Genomic DNA, 17278 nt, shown 5'->3' with positions numbered 1-17278 from the left:
ACTGAGAAAAGCAACTGAGCCAACTCAGAGAGGCATCGCACACTGTGGGCTCTAAACTTGTCAGATTGGCAATAGCACCCCATTACTCATCAAGATTCTTCTCCCTTCTGGTCGGGCATCAGCTGCTTTGTTGGCAGCCGGCTCTCTGACTGTTAACGAGAAGCCACGACAATCGCCTCCCAGGCCAGAGACAAACCGTCTGAGAGTGTGAGGATCCAGGACAGCCTTGATTCAACACCAAACCAGAGGTAACAGTATCAAACAAACTATCTGACAGGAGCTGAGCTCAGACTGCATCGGCTAGGTTGAATGGTGGATGTTTCGCTCAAGAGTCACCAGAAAAGATTGAAATGTTGAAACACTAAATTAAGCCAAGCACTGAATAATGTAAATACCTATGATGCAAATATGATACCGAGTTATGTGAAAAGCATTTTTCAAAAAGTAAAATTATTATTATCACAGGAATACATCTAATTGAACTTTAGATGACGCAAACAGCATCACCATACTTAATGGCACTAATATGATTAATGCATAAAAGCACAAATGAAAGTGACTTTAGAGTACAGGGAAAAAGGTAAAAAAAAGTCTTTAAAGATTTGAAAAGTGAAAATAAATGTCTAAACATGCGAGAGAATTAAATATGAAACAAAGACAGTAATAAAAATGAAGTAAGTGAGGCACCCACCATGTAGTGAAGGTCATCGAATCCATTCAGGAGTAGTTTGCTCTCGTACTGCGGCAGACCCACATGTTCCAGCCAGTCTCCCACGGGCTGGTCCAGCAGCCGGCCTGCAGCACCTGCTGACAGGGGAAAGCGCTTCAGGAGTGAGAAACCTTTCAGCCGGTAGCAGCGGCACTCCGAGGACGAGACGTGGCATTGCCACATCATTCTCGGCCAGCAGAGCCGAGCGCACCAGCAGCAGGAACGTGAGGGAGACAGTGTCCTCTGTGAACAAGGCGTCAGCTCCCGCAGGACAGCGGGGGCTGAACAACAGTCACTCGAAATAGATTAAACTACCCCTGAGTCGGGGGCGAAGGTAAGATAAAAGGGATAAATCCACACAAAAATGGATAATATCTAAAAAATAAAGAAAATATTTTTGCTATGGTAGTCAGCCAGGAGAATACTGAAATACATTTCTGTTTAGCGCACAGCACAGTGCCTCACCTAACTCACAAATATGACTAAATATTTCATATCTGATTATGAAAAAAGTCAGAATGTCCCATTTCAGGAGGTACCTTTTTCTGCCCAAAAAGAAATTTAAAAAAAAAAAAAATTAGGGCTGATTTAATTACTCTTTAACTTTCCAATAACACTCAGAGGTTGGAGCGTATAACTTTAGTTTAAGTTCTTCCAGGGTAGGTGATTCGTTTCAGCCAAGTGTAAGTGATCCAGACTTGTAGCCAAGACAGGTATTTGGTAAATAGTTGGATCCCAGATTCACATATCCAACCTGTTTAAGATATAATCCCCAACGGACAATCCAAACAGGAATCTACCTGTGATGTGCCAGTGTCCACATCGGAAGCAGCAGGACAAGCAAAAACGCAGAGGGACTAAAGGAAACCTGTGACATGACTGCAATGCACGGAGATTGATAACAGAGCAACACTATACTGACAGCTGTCAGCAGTCTAAGCTGAGAGCAGCCTAATGTATACAAAGACAGATTGTTGCCTCTCCTTCAGTGAACATGTTACTGGAATTCTTTAACTCTCTTTCAAAGCAAATACACACTCCACACTAGAAACCAATCACTGCACACTTGAATATAGGTAGTTACCTCCTAATATATTAACTACCCCTCAAACACAGAGGCTAACAGAGTCAATAGTTTTCTACCCTGTGAAATCTGGCAGCTTAGAAAAGTAAACATAACATTTCTTTATAAAACACAGATTTGAAAGTTTCCCTTTCTGCTTGTCGGCTGTCTTATCATTTGTTAAACCTGCTGCATAAACAGTCACGTTCCAGATGAGGGTCCCATGTCAAAAGTTCCAGTCAGACATTTCATAAGCTTGAAAATTTGTCAAGGAGAAAAAAAAAATCCAGTCAAGAATCCGATCAGCTCCTTCAAAAAGCACTTTTAGTGATAGCTCACTCCCAGGATTAACTCCTCTGCAGACAAGAGAGCGCTAAAATTGTCTGAGAGATGCAGTCAAGTCCGGCAACAGACGAGGTCTAAAAGAAACATTTTTTTAGCTGCTCCTAGCTAAAGAGCAGATAACCTAGTCCTACAGATGCAGAAGTTACATCCTCCTATTGTCCTGACTGATCACAATTCTGCTGCCTGCAATTCCTCTCTCCTCCCTTCCTCTCTCTCTACCCCCCCCTTCAATGCATACACTTCCCCACTCACTCTCTCTCCCTCTCCCTCTGTAACACTGCAGGTGGCTGCTCTTTATCAGTGCTAGCTACCATTTCAGCTACAACCCCCTCCCACCCACCCCTAATTTGCTCTCAAGTTCCTGCAGCATCTGTACCTCAGTCCGTTGTTTTTCCACATTCTCTTTGTAAAGGTAAATCAGTGAAGATACAACAGACTGGAGGCACAGAGCCAATCAACTCGGCACGTCACCGCCGAGCACCGGACCAAATCAAGGAGTAGAGGGAGGAAAAAAGTGATGCGGTTTATCACATCAAACAGAGAGCCTCCTCTCGACCGAGTCCCCCGATGGTCTCCTCCACTGAGCTGGAGCCATGAGCGTGGTAGCTACAAGGTTAAGGCTCACACACGCATGGAAGTGGAATCAGACTCATGGAAACTTCACACCAAGAGCCTGTGATGGGATGCTAACTACTTTACTGCAGCAGTGTCAGCTTTCTACAAAGTCTGCTTCCTCCAACGCAGAATGAGCTCACCCCCTGACATACGTACAGAAGTGGTTAATATTTAAACAGCTCAATCCAGCGCAGGGCACAGCAAACCACAGGGCTGGAATAAGACGATGGAGTTTGGCGAAGGAAAAGAGGATGTGCTGCTTTGTTTAAATATATTAAAAAGATTGCTCAGGCACAGCGGTGACTGACAGTGGATGTTGAAGAATGTCAACAGGGAGAGCTGAAGGGAAAGATTTGATTGCTCGGGTTACTGCTACAATCCTTGGACACCATCCATCAAACCTTAATGACAGGCTTTGAAAAGCAGAATAACAGCAGAGCAGGTTACATTCCTTAGCACCGCTTGTAATACAGGTTCTCTTTCAGGCACTTTATTTTTAAAACCAAAGATCCTGGTACGTTATGATGCAGATTTAGTACTTGGCTCATGTCAGACACCACAGCTTGAATAACTGCCTCAAAAAAAAGAGACACAAAACAAACCAAGGGGGTCAAATCTCAATGGAGGATGACACAAGCCATCTAAAAGAAACGTTTTAGACCTTTTTTTTTGTCGTTTGTTCTATAAAAAAAAACAAACCATCTATTAAAATAATATTTTTGTAACTAATTTGTATTTAGAGCTCTCCTCTCCACTATCACTGCCAAGCACTTGTTTGATATCTTTTAAGGTTCAGGGTGAGGATCTAATAACTATAACTATAGTATAAATCAAATTCCAAGCATTCCAAGCCCACTATTTGGCAATAAAGGCAGCCGTTGCATTAACATCCACACCCACAAAAAGATAAATAATGAATTAATACAAGGCGCTTTTGCTCACATTTATTAAACAGATGAGTAGCTAATGGAAAACCACCCATTTCTTCCTGTTTTCCTTCAGGTTTCCTTGATCATTTATTTGTGAATTTGACACTTAAGTCATTTTAACATGCATGAAAAGGCAGCAATATTAGTAATCATACTCTACCTGGTGTAGCGTATTGCTGATCTCTGGAAAAATCAATGCCTGCACCGATCATAGTCATCATCTTCTCGATCTGAAGACAGGAACAGAGGGGGGAGAAAAAAAAAAAGTAAGGCCTTGGAAGAGCGATCACAGTTTGGCCGCCACCTTTCACCAGCAAAAAATACAGAGAAAAGCCCCTAAAGCAATAATACACTGTCCCTGTAAGAGCAAATGATGAGTATGTCAGCAAGAAGAAAATTAGGTTGCAGTGATTTTGCAAAGACATGTTAAAGGACAGCTCGAGCACCGAAACGGTTGAGTGCCTTTATATCCTGTTTATGGTCACAATAAAACAATCATTGCTATTGTCCCACATTAAATGAGTAACCAGGGCTTGACTGCAGGTAGGGGACAACAGGCACAAAAATGCTGCTTTATACTGGCATGCCGGTCTTACCATCCGACTCTAATAAGGTCAAAAACAAAAGGGTGACTGTAATAAACAAGTCTGGAAAAATAATACAGAACAAAGTCTGGTTGTTTATGCTTCCCATGTACTTATAAAGCTCTTAGTGAAGAGAGTTTTGGAGCAGGTTTAACTGTGTCTTGATGCTTAAACCAATGCTTGTAACAAATGTTTCAAGACAACTGAAGCTTCTTAGACAAAACACAAAAAGGGTTAGAAACCCAGCAAAACTGAGAATGAGAAGCTGCAGCTGAAACGATGCCCAGAAACCTGACGTTTCTTGCAATAATTTCATGCATCATAACATAATGCATGTGAACATCACCAGCACTTTGTTTCCAATCACAGTAAGTCACGTACATACACACATCACATGCACATGCCGCTTATGGACTTGTAGAAACAGAATACTGTCATTTCCTTGAAATGTATTCATAAGCGAAGCAGCACGAAACTGCAATATTACATCTGTCACAGCACAGAATCATGGTTCCCTTTAAAGTGGCCCAGAGCTGAATATGCATGGACACTGGGAGTGAATTAAATGCAAAGGGAGAGACCGACTGTGCTGCTGTCACACCTGTCAGGTACTCTGACTACTCTGAGTATGAGGCCATGTTGTATAAACTGGAGTGAACAGATAAAACTTCTCCAGCTGTAGTTTTATCTGAATTTGAATGTCCTCACTCCTCAAAAAGCCCCCAGACACATTAGATGACCCCATTAGTATAATTATATATGAGATAATAAAGCGACACTGGAAAACCAAAGTAGCCGTTTTTTCATCATCGATCAGCAGGTGGATGTTTAGTAGTGAAAATAGTGCATAATTAGAAGATTAATGTCAGAAGGGCAGAGAAAGATATTAACTTTGAACAATGATGCATCTATTTTAGTATACTGCTGTCAGACTGGAAACCCAGTCACAAACTGCAGCTTCTGGACTTAGAAAAAGAAATGAATAATCTGAGTTAATGTTATTCCAAAAGGGTTCCTAAAGCCTCAAAGGATCCCATCTACCTCTACAAAGAATGCCCCAGTAGAGGACAGAGCCAAAACCCAAAAGGACCAGAAGATTGACATCTTACGCTGTCGGAGGAATTAGATCTTCTTTGTTTTGGGGTGTCGGAAGTCGCCGGTGTCTGCTGAGAGAGAATTCATCGTTTTGTTTTGCCTTCTTCCCATTCAAAGTGTGTATCCACACTGTGCCAGCTATCCTCTGGCAGTGTTATTATAATCATCCTATTTCACACAAAAAAAACACCACTCTTGACAGGAGATTTTAAAAACTCTAAATTGAAAGAAACACTATTCCAGATGGAAAACTGTACACGTTTAGTGCATAACAAATGTATCTGTTATGACTGGATCTATGAATAATCAGTGTAGTCATAGGAAGTGAAGAAATATAAGCACAAAAGCTCAGGATCACACACTCAGCCTCGGTGTAAAGTACAATTCCTTCCTCATGTCCACATTCTCAACATTCATGTTCACCATCAGTCCTCAATACGGCAGAGGGAAAATGCCAAAGCTTTGGCAAGAAGAGGTGTGAGACAAAGGACGGTTAGAGAATGGCATTATTTTTGATATCCATCTGCCCAGTGTGAAGTCACCATACTCTTGATTAGAGTCCTGCATATTGGGCAGATGGTAGATTAGTCACACAAGCTCAACAAATAACTGCCGTCCACATGTTCATTCGATGTCGTTAAACAGGAAAGCTGATGGTGGAGTGGGAACAACTTCTAGCTGAGCAAAGAGCAGACATGAGTCATCAAAAATAGTTGCCTCCTCTTCACACGAGAGTCTCTGCATGCGTGTCACACGTACTGAAAGCATGTGAGGCCTTGTGTGTTTGGACAGTTATGGTTCAGTTAGAGTGAAGCATTTTAGGAAAGAAGGATGATGCTGGTTGGGAGAGATGCCGCCCCCCCCCCCAAAAAAAACATAAGAATAGCTCTGTTTAGTAAAAATCTTTGAAACAACATGAACAGCATGTAGTTGCTTTTGCTTCTTGGATTCCTTAGATTTTCTTCTAGTGGTGAAATAAAAGAGAAAAACACAAACCAACTACATCTTCATTAGACTTTCAGTTCACCTAGGGATGGCTGCTTATTTTCATAAGTTATGATATCAAACTAATCTTGACAGGTTTATGTTGCTCTCATAATAAACTAAATTATTAAGCCTTGGCAGGACAAAAGCAATTAGAAAGCCCCTGATGAACGCTGGCCTCGACTGGGGGTCTAATCTGTAAAATCACACACATGCATAAGCAGTAGCAGCACCTGAGTTAATGAAGACAAGGCAGTGCTCTTTGCCTCATTAAAGTGGCCAAGGTCTGTACTCGAGGGAGGATAATGCTCCCATCAATCCCATCTTTGACACACAGTTCAGCTGCCCAAGTTTTTTTACTCCACCATTCAGGAGATAAAACAGGCCATTGTACTTATAAACACTGAAGGAGAATTTAAAATATACTCACTGCTGTGGATAAACAAAATAAACTGAATGACTGGATGCATTTAAAATGTCAGTTAAGTTAAAGCACAGAGCTTTTTTTTCCTATTTAAAGAAATGTACACACATGAACGTACACACAAATCACAACAAAAAAAGCACATCAACGTTCAGTCCTGCTGTATTGGCCTCACTTATCCAGCATAATGGAAAAGGGAATGTTAGCTGCTCCAATGAGAGTTCAAGGCAGCTATCCAGAAAGGTAGGTGTGTTAGAGCTGGGTAAATATATCCTTATCAGAGGATGCCAGCCAGTGATTTCCTCAAAGTAAATCACATTCACAGCAAGAAGAGGCTTCTGAATTTCATGGTCAGGAACTAGGATGCTCAGTGTCATGAGAATTAATAGAAGAGAGAGAAAGAGGGGTGTGTTTTTGTGCTGCAGGATTGAATCAATGCAGAGAACTGAAACAGAGAGGCATCCATTGTTAGAGAGCCTCACTATGAGTATAGGGGTACAATGAGAGGGGTCAGAAGTCACTCAGGAGGTGGAGGTCAACAGCTGAAGAGCCAGCAGTGTTGCGAGATGGCCAGGGTGAGATTAAAGACGCATGAACCCATTTATCATGCTCCTCACAGTAGGCCTGCTGCCCTGAGGTGACTTCGCAGAATAACGGGTCCGCTATCCTACTGGGATGTGAAAACACAAACTGTCTTTTCATTAACAGCCTTGAACAATGCCCAACTAAAGCCGAGAGAAGGGGTGGCGGCAGAGCTAAAGGACGCCTGGCAGTGTGTAGAGGGTGAAACAAAAGGCTGCAGCGAGAGACCGTGTGCCCAGACCACCAGCCTCAAATTGGCAAGCTGGCACCAAAACAAGGGTTGGACGAAAACTACGGACTAGTGAAAAGCATCAAGGGGAACACAAACACAACCCTGTTTGTAGCAGGTGCCAAGACCTTAATGCCACAGTGGGACAAAACACTGTCAGCAGTCCCATCAACATCCTCCTGAAATAGCCCAATGTCATGCTTATGTTTTTATGAACAACGTCCCCTCTGGGAAACCTTGAACACTCATTGCGCATTACACATAAATATTTCCAGTTAAACTTAAAATAGGAAGGGCATTCCTTTGCAAATAATTACTAGAGTTATATCAAGCAGTGGCTGCATGCGTCAGCCCCCTGTGGCTCTCCTGTGTTCTCCCCCTGGTGGGGATCAGAGAATAGATTTACCTCACTGGATGCACTGGAGCTCTGACACACACCCACAGTTTGGTTTGATCTCAGCAAGTCAAACACATGAAACTGCTTAGCAAACAATGAGGACACAGAAAACTAATGCATAGCCAAACCCTTAATGATCCCATGAACATGGATTAAAAAGAAAAAGAGAGCAAAGAAATGATGCATGGCTTAAAAACAGAGAGGACGAGGTTTTTGAAGAAAGGGCAGGACAATCTGGGTGTGAGCCTCACTTTTTTCCCCCCTTTATTTATCCTTTTATTTCTTTATCAATAAAGCAACCGGCTTCAATCAGTGAATACCAATCAGAAAGGCTTTAAAAGAAATATAATATCCACAGAAATGCTAGAAAGCATTCATTATTTTCTCATTCTGTTCAGTCATAGCAGGTAGACAAGATTAATGAGCCTCTAGCAGAGCTGCTGCCTGTAAGGGAATCAATACTCACAAAAGCTGGTTTCATAGTGGCTATTGGATCTGTGAAGTGCGAATCGAAAACGAAGTTAAAAAGTGAAGTGGGGAAGTGGATAGCGGCCCTCTCCTTCTGTCTCTGTCTAAAGCTCGCCGTCTCCTTATCTCTCCTTCCATCTGTGGAGCTCAGAGTGCTGGCCCACACAATGCGCCCCCCTGGATTGTCATTTTCAGTCTGATTGCAAGGACCAACACCAACCCACATTAGCATGCGCTTTACACACATGCACACACACTGAGAGCGCCTTAAAAGGAGAGATGCATAGGCCAAGACCTCATGCAAGTCAAATCTCCTTGTCTTGAAACCCGAGGCAGTGCATCCAAGGGTTTCTCAAGCTGAGAAAGAGGGGGGGATGACTAGGAACGATACTGAAAGGAAGGGGAAGAGGGTGTGAGAACCAGAATATTTAGCAAACCAGATTAAAAAGGAAGAAAAAAAAAGATGTTTTTAGAAGAGGTGTGTCCATGCACTTGGGGGTGGGTTTGGTAATGTCCAGGGACCCCAAATGCTGTCACGCAGTTCTGTAGAGTGCTCCAGAGCAGCCAGTCGTGACCGGCAAGATGGCTGCCACAGCACATCAGGGAAAGCAAGAGTAAGCAAACACTGCAGATGGAGAGACAAGGGCTGAAGAGAATGCAGCGAGAGAGAGAGACAGTGAATAGAAAAGGGAGCTTTCAATTTTCAGGGGACACTCCCAACATCAGTAAGAAAGTGTAAGCAAGGCTACGCCCAATGAAACTTTTACTGCTTTTCCCACACACTCCTCTCATTTGCTATGCACTTTAAATCGCTGGTGTGAATATTTCTATTTCAAGCAGACGCAGGCTTATTCCCTGAAAGGAAAAAGAGTGGGAGAGAGAGAAAAAAAACGAGCTCTTGCGCTTTGGTTTGAGCACAGAACTCACCGCCATCTAAATCACTATTCATGTGAAAAGAAAAAAGCGTTCCGGGTTCATTAACTTTAAGTAAGGCTCAAAAATTGGACACAAGAAGCTGCTCTTCAAAGGCTTTTAGAAGCTTACCAGCCAACCAAGGCCTCTAATAAACATCTAGTCACGATCAACCGAATCGAAAATTCCTAATGCGATTCAGCATGCTTTCAAAAAGCACTAAAACATGGCTTTATTGTTATGGAAAACTGTAGAGTTAACCACTACCCTGCTTGCACAAAGCAACATTTCAGGACAAGCTACATTTTTTTTTTGTTTTTTGGGACTTGTATTTAAAATTTTAAATTTCTACATCACAGTACATGTGCTGCGACATTGAGCATGACAAGGAACCTGTGCATGTGTGAGCTCCATCAGAAGCTGATATTAGCAATATTAGGGAGTATGAACACATTTTATTCCGTAGCACCACTGATAGCAAAAGAGAAAGAAAAAAATATATCTATATTTTTAAGGTCAACTGTCTAGGTAGTAGAGCCCTAAAACAATTTTATTACGTGTCTGGCTGAATGACTGGAGAGTAAATAAAATTTATTCCCAAGAGAAGAATGACATTAACAGAGGGCAGCTCTCTGCCAGCAGCCAACTTAACGATTTTTTAAAAAGCCTCCAGACATTCAGATGAACTCAAAGCTGCCCAGTTCCCTTGGTAAAATACACTTGCATGGCGCATACAGGAAATGGGGGCACTGCTTCAAGTTCATCTCCTTTTAGTAGACCAGAGCTATTTTTTTCAGTTTGGAACCAATATCACCATCTATTCTCCTGCCAAAGAAATGCAGTTTGTTTTGGCTCCTCCTCTTAGGCCACGTTTAGTCTGTTTACTTCATCTTTCTCTAAGCACCGGGGAGAATACAACAGGACTCGGGAGCTCCAGGATTATTGTGAGCTGCTGAGGATATCTAGGTAGAGCAGAAAGCTCCAATAGCCAAGTAATGTCACAGCTGGCTTAATCCTGTCACTCTCTCATGGGCCACATCCCTCAAGGTGCAGTCTGAGGAGGTGAGGTGTTCATTAAACTAGATAATTAGAATGAACAGTGCCCTGCCAGTGACCAGACTTTAAAGGGGAAATAAAAGATCCGAGCACATACTTGATTGAGCTCATTACCCACTACGCCACATTCTGTAAAAGGAAGACAATGTGCAAAACCTCTGGATGTCTGACTTTTAAATAGGCATCATTACACTTTAGGCTACGGTACATTTCCATTAGTATTTGTCATAGTTTGTGACCGAATTACAAAAATACCACTAGGTCCAAATGGTAATGCTACGTTACTACAGGTATAAATTGGTGGTGCATATATGTCGGCCAATCAGCAACCAGAAATTGCAAGAACTGGGCAGCCAGGTAGGTATGATACAATCAGAGACAATGCACAGTTTGCCCACCAGAGGGCATAGACATGTTGATTTTAAAACTAAAACAACCCATTTAGTACATTTGATAAGGGACCCTTTTGGTGAATGTTTATGGAATTATCTTATGTAAAAAACAAACAAACAAACAAACCAGTCCCTATAGGCCCCTATATATTGCTAACCAGTCTTTTTTAAAATAAATCATAATCCTTTCAAATTGGACTTTAGTGGTTAGTTACCATTTAACTGGTTTAAACTATTAAAAGTTAGAAACCACATCCGCTACATAATATCTTGTAATTGGGTCATACCAGTCCCAGCATCACTGAGGTTTTGGAACCACATTTAGTGAGATTGAGAAGCTGAGACCGGCACAAAAAAAAAAAAATCAAACTCAGCTGCAATCAGCTGACCATGTTGCTCACATAAATCACCTGCTCAGCTGAAGGCCTTGCATCTGATCAGAGGGCTGCTATTTAAGTAGCTTAATCTAGTCTGTTAGTTGCTATACATTTGCAAGCCACTTTGCAACCCACATCCACCCCAACTCCTTCTCTCCATGCCATGTCTGGCTGCGGCTGGTAAACATCTCGCTTGATTTTATGAAAGATTTTAACTGCAACATATATACACACACACTACCCAGACGAAACTCAAATATAAATTGTGTTTAATACACAAACCTGAATACACAGTATACCTGTCTGTAATACTGAGTTAAAGTCACTTAGTAATATACTAACAATACTTCATCAAATCGGTGCATTACCATAGTGTGGTGGGTAACACATTTGCCTAACACACGAAGGATCACCAGTTTAAGAGTAGTAGGAGGCACAAATCCTTGAGGATTGTGTCAATAAGTTAAAGTCTGTGGATCCATCCACTGTGGTGACCTCTTGTGAATAAGAGAGCAGGTAAGTGTTCACTGATCTCAGGATATTACAGAACAGTTCCTACTGGCTAGAGCTGAGAAAACATGGTCTAGTACACTTTAATCGAGGCGAGGCATTCACTCGGCTGCATACAGACGAATACCAAAGGTCAGTCATTTTCCACGAGTGTTTCCTTGGCAGCCTTTGACAAAACTATAAACTAAAGTAATGCCTGCAAATGCTGAAATAGCTCAAGAACAAACCCTCTTTGGAGTGCTCCCATACATAAAAGCTCAACAGCAAGGTTATCCCAGAATGAGTCATATTACCATAGTGGAAGGCAGCTGTGATCTTTCTCATGATAGAAAAGCCTGTTGAACTTGGATAAAGCACATGTACAAGGCCTCGGGCCTCTCTCCTTCCAAAAGCAGCTAAAGATGAAAGTGTTGACAGCAGTATTTCCATATAGAGCCAATATTGTGTCTGTTCCTTCCATAAATGCACATCAAAGATGTTTTGAACTACAGTATCTCCTCTGTGGGCTGGTGCCATATTTCTTATCAGTGAGCAGTAAACTGAGGCAACATCAACACAACATCTGGCACTTTATGGTAGCACAACACTGCCAAATAAGAAAGTATGACTTTGTTGGACAACAGTCACATACCAGCATCTAATGACGAGGGCATAAATTGCACTGGTTGCAACAATGACACATAATGCAGATTGCTTGCGTGCAGTCTCACACATAAATAGAAAAAAAGAGAGATTCTTAAAACCTTCAGAATCGCAGCACACCACAGTGTAATTACTGTATCGGTGGCATAAGTTGGCAGCGTCTAAAAACTGACCACCTGCATGCAAACCATGGCCCGCAGTAGCCAAGACATCGACCTCAAATCTGCAATTAGCTCACTGTGGTTGTTCTGACAGGGTCATGTAAAGGAACACTAGGCAGCAACATGATCTCCTCACTGTGGGAAGAGAAAGCATTAGTGCTATCTGAGCCTGCGATTTGCTCAGGATGGACAGGCATCACAAATAAAACGTACAAGTCACTTCTGGACTGTGTGTAGCAGTGCAGTAGATGCATGTTATCGGTAACAGAAATGGAGCAGAACACAAACAGAACAAGGGAAAATTACTGAGAGGCTAGTGGACAGCTTATGCAAAACTTAAATGAGAAGCTTAAAGAGGATTTCTTTAATTCTGCCAACAATAAGATGATTGTTTAAGGATAATGGTAAAAGAGCCAATGAGGAAACCATGCCAGCTGTATCTTGTGTGGCTGTTTAATGACTGCAATACTAAAAACCAGGGTTTATAAAACTTATACCTTCTTGATAACTTGTGTTTCTTAAAAGAGTAAAATCTAACAAACTCTGAAAAGGAAGGGTTTTTTGGGAACAATCCTATACTGTATTTGTTTAGCTGTGTGTGTTTTTTCTGTGTTTTGATGGGTTGTCAGTCTCTAAAGAGATTCAGGTCGGAGTTTCACGTCTTTACAACAGGAGGCAAGAGCCGAAGAGACGGATCTACGGCTTCCACGTCTTCTCTGAATCTCAATTTCCAAATCTCTGTCTCTTGTCTTATTTTTTCAGTCTCTCAGTTGTTTTATCCCCATCTTCTTGTCTTCTCTAATCTCTTCCCGCTGTGTCTCTACTCAGCTCTTTATCTACATCCCAGACAAAACATTAAAGCGCTGCATGGATGGGGAATATATTTAGATTTGAATATGCTCTGTGATACTAACACATAGTGGGATTGAGACAAATTAAAAAAAAAAAAAAAAAGTTTTAAACACAGAATTCTGAAAATATTTTTATACACTGCAGTTTCTTAACAAAAGAAATGTACTAATGCAAATATGTGCAAAGATATATTCCATCATTTACTGTTTTGGAAAAAAGTTTATGTTCCAGACAAGTTTTGACCCAAATTGCATGATGAGACATCAGGCGGGCCTTTGAGTCTTTGTTGAAGTTCAGTATAGTTATTAGAAATCCTTGCAGTTGATACACTTATTGAAGGAAAACCTCAGTATGTAGCTGCAACCAAAACACAAGCTGAGTTCGGGGATAACAACTGTGGGTTTGTGAGAAAAGGACAGGGCAATCCTAGCTAATACGCTCATGCTCTAAATCTATTGTTAACAAAACAAATCAACTTTTGTACTTCCTTAAAAACTGTGTCCAATAATGTCAATGTTAATACATTTTAGAACTATATTAACCTTATGCACATAATATTAATCGTTCCATCCAATGGGATTCATGACACAAAGTTCTCCATATTAGGTTTGTTTTTACACGTTACAATTGTAATGAGTGAAATTCTTCTAGTAATGAATGAGTCTGTTACCTAGCACATACATGTGTCTGTGCCTTTTACCTGTGCAGGTTATGGCAATAACATGGCAACAGCCTAAACACTAACACCGAGGCTTCAAAATGCAGAGTCCAGAAACCAGTGACTGATGTCATGGTGGCTACATCCATCTTTAATATACAGTCTGTGGTTTCACCTGCTGTCACTCTGCTACCTTGCAGTTACGTTACTGTGAAAAGGGTCACCTTTATTCATATTAAACATCTGTGAAACATCTAATTATTATCTACTGGCCTGCATTATACAATATTTGTTTGTACATGCATAAACACTAAACGGTACAGACACTAAAGCCTGTTTTTTTTTTTCCTGTGTGTGTGTGTCTTAAATATTTCAAGCGGAAACACTTACCTCATCCCATTCTGAGGTGAAAGAGGGAGATTTCTCAAGTCTCTTCTTAGCTGTGCTACAGTTAGAAACAGACTCGCTACGGTTTCCCAATCCTCCTTCCTCTTCATTAGGAGGCGACACGAGCAAGTCTGAGTCAGACTTGGACAGGCTGCGTGCCAGCTTCAGGTCCCCAGGAGGGCGCATCTTGACAGCAGATACAGCACCAGCCACAGAGTCCCTGGGCTCCTTGTTCACAGTAGCATAAATCGCTTTTGGATCACAGTCTGTCAGGATGGCGGCCATGCTAGGACGGCTAGGTGGCGGAGCAGCTGCCGTTACTCCCTCTTTAGCTTTGGCCCTCTTTTTTGTTTCTGGCTGGTCTTGGTTGGGTGGCAGAACACCTGGAAGCCGGAAGGACTCCTCACGGCTCTCAAAGACAGGAGAAGATCCGTGTAGGAGGCCTGTGAACTGCTCTGGAACACCTGCTTCCTGGTCCTGGCTGAGCTGAGAGTTATCTAGACAAAGAGAAAGGGAATAGACAAAGTCAGTGAAGAAGGAAAGCAGTATGTGAGGGCTGGAAAGTGGACTTCCAACTGAGGGGCTGATCCTTACAGTGTGGCTAATAAGAAACCACCCACACAAGCCCTGAAACAGATCTGTAATTGTTTCCTACCAGGAGTGACGAAGAGAAAAAGGGGGAGAGAGAAGAGATGGAGCAAAGAGAAGGCGTATGTTGGCTAGAGAAATGACTGAATTCCAAACTCAGCTTGTAGCCGTCTGACAGCTATCTGCTGGTGCCTGAATGCCAGTATTTTGCAACAGGGAGTTGAAGCAAGTCATCTTTGTGAGCAGCCTCATCACAGAGGCCTACTTGTCTGTTAGGCCTGTTTTCCTAAAATGACATAACACTGAGAATGTCCCAGAGTTTCTGACTAAACTTTCAAACAAACCTACACAAATTCCAAAAGTGTATGCCAGAGAAAAATGAATACAACACAACACAACATCACAAAGAGGAGTGAAACTTACTGTTTGCCGTCTTCTCCAACAAAAACAACTCCTTAATGAGACTCAATGGCAAGTGCAACTAAGAACAATGAGATTTTTCCTCCTCCCCTCTCCCAAGGACTTACTGCCACCTAAGCCTATTTTCCACAATCAAATCAGCCACAGCTTGATAGTGCCTGTTGTCATCGATACGTTGGTTTTAGGGAAGAAGAAAAAAAAAAAAAAAAAAACTAACTCGTGCCGAGCCTGTCTTCTTCAACAGCAGTGGCGCGTTTTGTTGTTTAAAGTGTGCTCCCTCTGTGTTTTCTAGCTTCTAATTCTAGCGCCTAACGGAGGGCGAGGAATGGAAATTTGAATCACCCCGTCCTCCAGCAGCCAGACTTCTGATAATTAGTCCTGTGACACATGGTGCAGGAGTGTGTAGGCTTGTGTGGTCTCTGCCAGGGTGACAAGGGTCAGGAGTGTTTGGTGACAGGGAATCTGGGGCAGAGACACCACAAGAAAAGTAGTGACCTGTTGCAGCACTTTGTTTGTCCTTCACAAAACAGCTTCCTGCCAAAAATGTGCCCAGTGCAGTCATTTTATCAGTATAGGAAAGAAATTAAAAAAGAAAAAGCAGGCCGTGAAAGAGTTTTATCTACACCAAACTACCTCAGTACTATGTCAGGGATCATTTCCAGGGAGGGAGTGTGCCAAACAACGCCCTAAACTCCCTTTTCACAAGCTACTAAACACTTGACGCTTAGGAAAAGTGTGTGTGTTGGGGGCTGTTTTGCGTGTGGGTGAGTGAGTGTACTGCACACATATGTCAAGATCACAGCCAAACACCCACCCTCTCCTTGGCAGCTAGGGAGCGTGAACGCCCTATGATCACATCCATGTGCTTCCAACAAACTCACGTGGTGTTAACCCTTGCAAAGACCACTGGAGCCCCTTTCTATACAGATCTAGGATGGAAAACCTGCACAAATGCAATCTGATGTTTTTGAAACTCTTATATATTGGGTGAAGTCACTGCAGACGTGGGGTGTTTATTTCATTTGGCAGTGACAGCTCCATATCGCCCTGATGATGTCATGTTTGGACTGCAGATGCTGTGGAATCAGTGCTGGTTGTTACTTCACTAGCTACACAATCCAAAGTCAATCCATATGTCCCTGGAAAACCTGCACGGTTTCTGTTTGAGTTTCAAAGACATTTTAAACTCTAGGTAGTGCACTGCAGCACAACTACAAGGTACTAAGCCTATCTTCCTGACATGGGGACATTTGTATTAAAGCACATAATTTGATCATATTCAACTCACTGCACATGCACCTCCCCCATAAAAGATATTTTTATACACTGCAAAGTGCCCACCCCTGGACAAACTCTGCAACATGAACACTAAATACATGGTTCAAGGCTGTTTCGCCCATCCCTTCTTTAGTTTTTTTAAATATTGTTTATCAGTCAATATAATCGGCCCCACCGATCGGTTGGGCTCCACATAGCATCATATATAATGATGCAGAAGAAGTGTGACAAACACACTGGTGCTTTCTGTCTTTAACTTCCTTACATCTATCCTTTGATGTGCTACAGTTCATAAAAGCAGCACAAACAAGTTTAATTAAGTATCAAAACTACAGAAAACACACTGCACTCTGGTTGTGAACTAATGGAACAGCATGTATACTTTGAGGTTTAGTTCCTCATCGACGTTGCTTATAACAGCGTAATATTTAAGTTCAATGTGGGTTTTTTTTTAAATTTATCATTATTATTATTATTATTATTATTATTATCATCTGTGGAGAAACTTCTGATCTTACAGGTACTGCTTTGGAAACGCTATAATACATCAGCAGCAGTAGGTCTGTTGCGAAAATGTGGATTGCTGCTGAGAGCAGGAGGAATGTGTTTGAAGACGGACAA

The 17278-nt window shown here is 41.9% G+C and overlaps 1 protein-coding gene across 17 annotated transcripts in view; it reads right to left on the bottom strand.

Moving 5' to 3' along the window:
- Positions 1 to 17278, bottom strand: part of LOC100702957 (ankyrin repeat and SAM domain-containing protein 1A) — a 61847-nt gene that overhangs the window by 15255 nt on the left and 29314 nt on the right. For 7 of the 17 annotated variants that reach the window (XM_025901320.1, XM_025901317.1, XM_025901325.1 and 4 more), the window contains 4 exons: positions 14375 to 14868; positions 5355 to 5411; positions 3822 to 3891; positions 692 to 807 (listed from right to left, as the gene is read on the bottom strand). In XM_025901320.1, coding sequence (XP_025757105.1) covers positions 692 to 807; positions 3822 to 3891; positions 5355 to 5411; positions 14375 to 14868 — 737 coding nt within the window. Of the gene's footprint in view, positions 1 to 691; positions 2357 to 3821; positions 3892 to 5354; positions 5412 to 8422; positions 8703 to 14374; positions 14869 to 15382; positions 15695 to 17278 lie in introns of those variants that run through there. The other 10 variants (XM_025901327.1, XM_025901319.1, XM_025901318.1 and 7 more) reach the window with 10 other exon arrangements.

The sequence above is a fragment of the Oreochromis niloticus genome, linkage group LG20 (assembly GCF_001858045.2).
Source record: "Oreochromis niloticus isolate F11D_XX linkage group LG20, O_niloticus_UMD_NMBU, whole genome shotgun sequence".
NCBI lineage: Eukaryota > Metazoa > Chordata > Actinopteri > Cichliformes > Cichlidae > Oreochromis > Oreochromis niloticus.
The sequence above is the reverse complement of the archived record's forward strand: the minus strand, read 5'-3'. Positions and strand labels throughout refer to the sequence as shown.